Source organism: Buceros rhinoceros, unplaced genomic scaffold (assembly GCF_000710305.1).
Source record: "Buceros rhinoceros silvestris isolate BGI_N320 unplaced genomic scaffold, ASM71030v1 scaffold32147, whole genome shotgun sequence".
Taxonomy (NCBI): domain Eukaryota; kingdom Metazoa; phylum Chordata; class Aves; order Bucerotiformes; family Bucerotidae; genus Buceros; species Buceros rhinoceros.
The window spans coordinates 43,464-48,288 of NW_010422205.1; the positions used below are offsets into that span (position 1 = coordinate 43,464).

At 53.2% G+C, this 4,825-nt stretch overlaps 1 protein-coding gene across 1 annotated transcript in view; it reads left to right on the top strand.

The window, feature by feature from the left end:
• Positions 1–3,311, top strand: part of PDLIM4 (PDZ and LIM domain 4) — a 33,170-nt gene extending 29,859 nt beyond the window's left edge. The window contains exons 5-6 of the mRNA XM_010139959.1: positions 2,103–2,223; positions 3,107–3,311. Of these exons, the coding sequence (XP_010138261.1) occupies positions 2,103–2,223; positions 3,107–3,311 (326 nt within the window). The remainder of the gene's footprint in view (positions 1–2,102; positions 2,224–3,106) is intronic.
• The last annotated feature ends 1,514 nt before the right edge of the window (positions 3,312–4,825 follow it).

Sequence of the window (4,825 nt, forward strand, 5' to 3'; positions counted from 1 at the left end):
TTCTACGCCGTCGCCAGCCTCATCCTACACCCTTGAGGAGCAATGAATGCTTCATGCCAAGGATCTGGCAGAGGCCGGAGGAATCGCAGCAGCCATCTCTGCAGGAGCCCTTGGCGTGGGAAAGATGAGCTCTGCAGCCACAAACAGGGATGGTGACGGTGTGGAGTTAAAGCATCTAGCGGCCTCACCGAAGACCATAAATTACAATGAGGCTGGTAAATAGAAGGAAACGATCTGTTGTTTGGGAAGATGAGAAGCAGCCCTCTCTCCATTCTCTTTTTCCCTCCCCCTCTCTTCTGAGCAGCTTCTCCAAGTCCCTGAGAGGCAGTGACAGCTTCACTGTTGAAGGCTGGCAGATGAGCCTGTCTAGTCCAAGCACGCCCTGTCTCACGCTGGGGGAAGGCAACAGCTTGAGCAGTTGTTTCGGTTCATTCCCAGCAAGGCAGCGAAAGGACTCGACAAGAGAGCTTGGCTGGAGCCAGCCAAGTGCTCAGAGGACCCCTGGGATGGAGCAGCCCTGGTTGGTTCCTGGGCAGGCAGACTCACACCTACTGAGGCTCTCGGCATCTCCGAACACTATATTCTGTCTTGGGAAAGTGGGATTTGATGGGCAATTGGTCCCTTTGGGTTTACTCACTTGGCTGGAACCATCGGCAGTGTTGATGTCTGGATCAGAGCCTTGGTGGAGATGGGGTCTGCTGCGTGAGGACACCTGCACACCCCGAGGGTAACCCCAGTGCTGGGATTGGGCATGCTCCCTCCTGCCCAGCCCAGGACAGTGGGCAGCCAGTCCTGAGACATGCTGGATGGGGGAGCAGGGGTCTCTCTGTGGGAGGAAGCGTTGCTGAGCAATGTCCTTCAAAATGTACCATGTGAACCTGCACGGGATCAGTGAGCTGCCACCGGTGATGATGCACCAGTTCCAGACAATTCACTTTAGGAAAGACAAAGGCGATCCTGGAGCCAGGGGCGGCACTTCAGAGCAAAATCCAAGTGGAAGTTTCCAAAACTGGTGAGGTGTATGGCGGACACCTGGGTCAGAAAGGGCCTGGACTCCTGCTGACACATTGTGGGCTCTAAGATGGACCATGGGCTGAATGGAAGCTCAGGGAGCAGGAGGAGGTCTGAATGCTGAAGAACGGCTTGTTCATCCAGCAGTAAACCTGCTGCCTCTCTGTCCTCTTCATGAGCTTTTCCTTTCTTTGACCTTAGCCCATCACAGAGGAACCACAGACTGACATACACCCAAAAGACCCGGCTGCAGCACTGAGAACTTCGATGAAATACCTGTCCTGTGCACGGAGTTTTCTCTGGGCCTTTATGAAGGGAGACTTTGTGCCTCAGGAGACCTTATCTTCTGTCATAATGTTTTCTTTTAGATTATTTGAGATTAAATGAGTGTTCTAGGAACAAAAATGCATGTAATTCTATTATTGTTTGGTTTTGTTTGCCTAATTCTCCGAAAAGCTTTCATCTTTGTCTCCTTGACTCATGGTGGGTCTACCAAGTGCACCCGAAATGTTGGTGTGATAGAACATCTGCTTTCTGGAGCTTTTCTGACATTTTTGCTATTTATCTTTCTTAGCTCACTAAATACTATTGCAGCCAAATTCATCTCTTGCCTCTAGATTAATCAGAGAATCATAAATCGTTTGGGTTGGAAGGGACCCTAAAGTTCATCTATTTCCAGCCCCCTGCCATGGGCAGGGACATCCTGCACTAGAGCAGGTTGCTCCGAGCCCCATCCAGCCGGGGCTGGAGCCTTCCAGGATGGGGCATTACGGCTGCTTCACTTTTTGACAAGGAACGTGACCGAGTTGGTGCCATCACAGTACGTGGGCAGATCATCTGCTGACGCAGCTTCTGCCACTGCCCGCGCTTCGTTAAGGCGAGCAGAGGGTCAGCACATCGCCCTGCACTCGTCTGCGACCCCACATGCTGTGTGTGACTCCTGAGGTAGCTGTCTCACTCTTCGCTTTTTTATTTCCTTCCAACGAAGCTGCAGGTTCTGCTGTGACAGGCAGAGGTTATTTGAGAAGAAAAAGAAAAAAAAAAAAAGAGGACAAGTTTTTCAATCTGCGTCTGTTTAAAATTCTTGGCAGGTGAAAAACTCGACAGACTGAGCAACCCCCGAAACATCAAGTCCCCAGTGTCAAAGCTCGGCGGCGCCATGTCCGGGCTGCAGATGCTCCCCGAGTGCACGCGCTGCGGGAACGGCATCGTGTAAGTGTCGCATCCCGCCAGAGCCCCTGGTTCGGTGGGACGGTAACGCGGGGACACGGCTGCATCAGGTCCTACCGACACATAGGTTAGGGCTGTTAGCAGGGTACCCTGAGTCCCCTTCTGGGTTTGGCTAACTGGGTATAACCCTGCAGCTGAGGAGTACGGGTCGGTTTGCCCCTTTTAAGGGAATCTTGCAGAGAATGAGGATGATTCATGGGCTGGTTTCTGCCCTGCTCATCCTAGGGACTGCCTGGGGACTACGAACAGCTCCGGCAGCGCTAAGCACTCCTTCGCTGCCTTACGGAGGGATAAACGCTTTGGGAGTTAAGTAGAACAATCTGCAGATTATTTTTGTTTGTTCATTGAGGAGTTGCTCTGACGGGTGGATGCTGGGTCTGTTTTCGGAGAATTAGGCAGTTTTCTGCTCCGTCATGTTGTAATTTATGTTCTGCTCCAGCCAGGTTTGCTGGCCAAGGGTCTGCTCTGCAAATCCCGTCACCGAGCTCTCGCTGGTGCTGTGAGCTGAGGGTCTCTGCTCCCCCTCTCTGCTCTCCAGCCCTGCCAGCAGCGCCTGCAGGGTGCTGGCTCCCGGCGCTCAGATGCAGAGTGGAGCATGGACATCATTGGCTTGGCTTCGCATCGAGCGATGGAGCGGGGCCACAGGGGGTGTGGACCAACATCCCTTCCCGTGGAATTACAGCGGAGCTGCGCCTGGAGTGGGGCAGCAGCTTTGGGTGGGCTGAGATGCTGGGATGGGAACCCACGATAACGTGCCCCTGCACGCCGCTTTCCTTCACTTACTCTGTTTTACTTGAGGCAGCAGGAAAAGCTGCTGCTGCTGCTGTTTCTCCACCTCAGCCGAGCTCTTGCCATCTCTCCCCAGGGGCACGATCGTCAAAGCTCGGGACAAGCTCTACCACCCCGAGTGCTTCATGTGCGACGACTGTGGCCTCAACCTGAAGCAGCGAGGGTATTTCTTCATCGAAGAGCAGCTGTACTGCGAGACGCACGCGAAGGAGAGGGTTAAGCCCCCCGAGGGATATGACGTGGTGGCTGTTTATCCAAACGCCAAAGTTGAACTCGTCTAAACCCAGGCTGAGCTCTGGAGAGGTCGGGCGGCCGCGCGCCCACCCACGTCCTCCCCGCCGGCTGCGCGACGTGGCTGTAATCAACCCCGATTACCAAAGCCCAAGTTAAAATGCCTTTTCCTAGATAAAACCGTTTACACTTGGGATCTCCCGGGGATGGTGTTGAAAGCATACGAGCAGGTTTTTCCCTTCTTCTTGACACTCTGCTTTGTGTGTTGCTGTGTTGGGTTATTAGTCTGTGCCATAACCTTATCCAAGATCTGTGTAAATATTGACTAATTCTCTACTCTGTCTCATATAAAACCAGTATTCCTCTTTTTTTTTGGCCCCATCTTCTGAAAAAGCGAGGAAGATTTTTTTTAAAAAGCTCTAAGAAAATAAGGCACTTTAACAAAAGAAGCTGACTCCTGTATCCTGACCATAATCTCCTGCCCTCCGGCTGCCCCGGGGGGAAAACTGACCCCCTGAGGAGTCAGGGATGCAGTACTGGTGGGTCGGGGTCCCCAGCTCAGCCCCATCCCAGAAGGGAAGTCTCTTAGAACAGTATTTGCTGTGAAATACCCTGGGTCAGGGCACGGCAGTTTGAGGCTGACATGAACCAACTGAGTTCCCTGAGAGATCTCAACAGTGTGTGCAACAAGGCTTTTTGCTTCCTTTTTTCACTCCTAATTCAGTTGTTCTCTGCCATCTAATCACCCCAGCACACCTGTACAGGACACTGAGGTAGCACGGAGCCCAGCTCGGCTGTCCCCCTCCTGCGCTCCTGCCCCACGCAGGAGCTGTCCTTGCTTTGGCTGTTTGACTCTTCCCCAGCTTTTGCTGCATTTTTACAGTCCTTTATTTCTAGATGCCCAGACCGTTGCCATCTGGGGCTGCCTTCCAGCAGGGGAGTGGTGATAAAATCCCTCCAGGCACTTGGGAAGTGACTGGAGCGGCTGGAGCCCCGAGTGCAGGGGCAGCGGGTTGAGATTTGTACCCGTACACCAAGGCTGTGCTTTCGGCCAGGTCCGTCACCACTTTATTTGATGGGAAAAGGTTTTTTTGAGGATCCTGGCACGTTGCTTTGTTGGAGGAATGTTTTTTTCACGTTAATGTTTGGAGAAGAGTAAGAGTTTAGTCACCCGGCTGTTGGGTGGTGGTGGGAGCTGTGGGTTCGGTACCATGAGGTTACTCCTGCTTTGCAACAGCCTCCTTCCTCCTCCTCACTTGAGAGAGGGAGGAGAGCGGTGGGGGAGAAAAAGTCTGTGCTCACTCCCCTGCTGTGGAAAAGGAAAATAAGAGATGGGGTGACGTGAGGGGGCCAAAGCACTCCTTCCCCTTCTGGCTCCCCACACCAAGGGTCTGAGAGATCTGGGTCTGGAGGAAGGTCAGCAGCATTATCCCGGTTGGGGCTGAGCATGCAATGTCTTCCTGCAGGTGCTGCACCCCAGAAGGGAGTTTAGAGTGTTCCTGGGCCACTTCCAGAGCTGTTCGTGTGGTGCCTTACAGGGACTGAAGCAGCTCCAGCTCTGTGC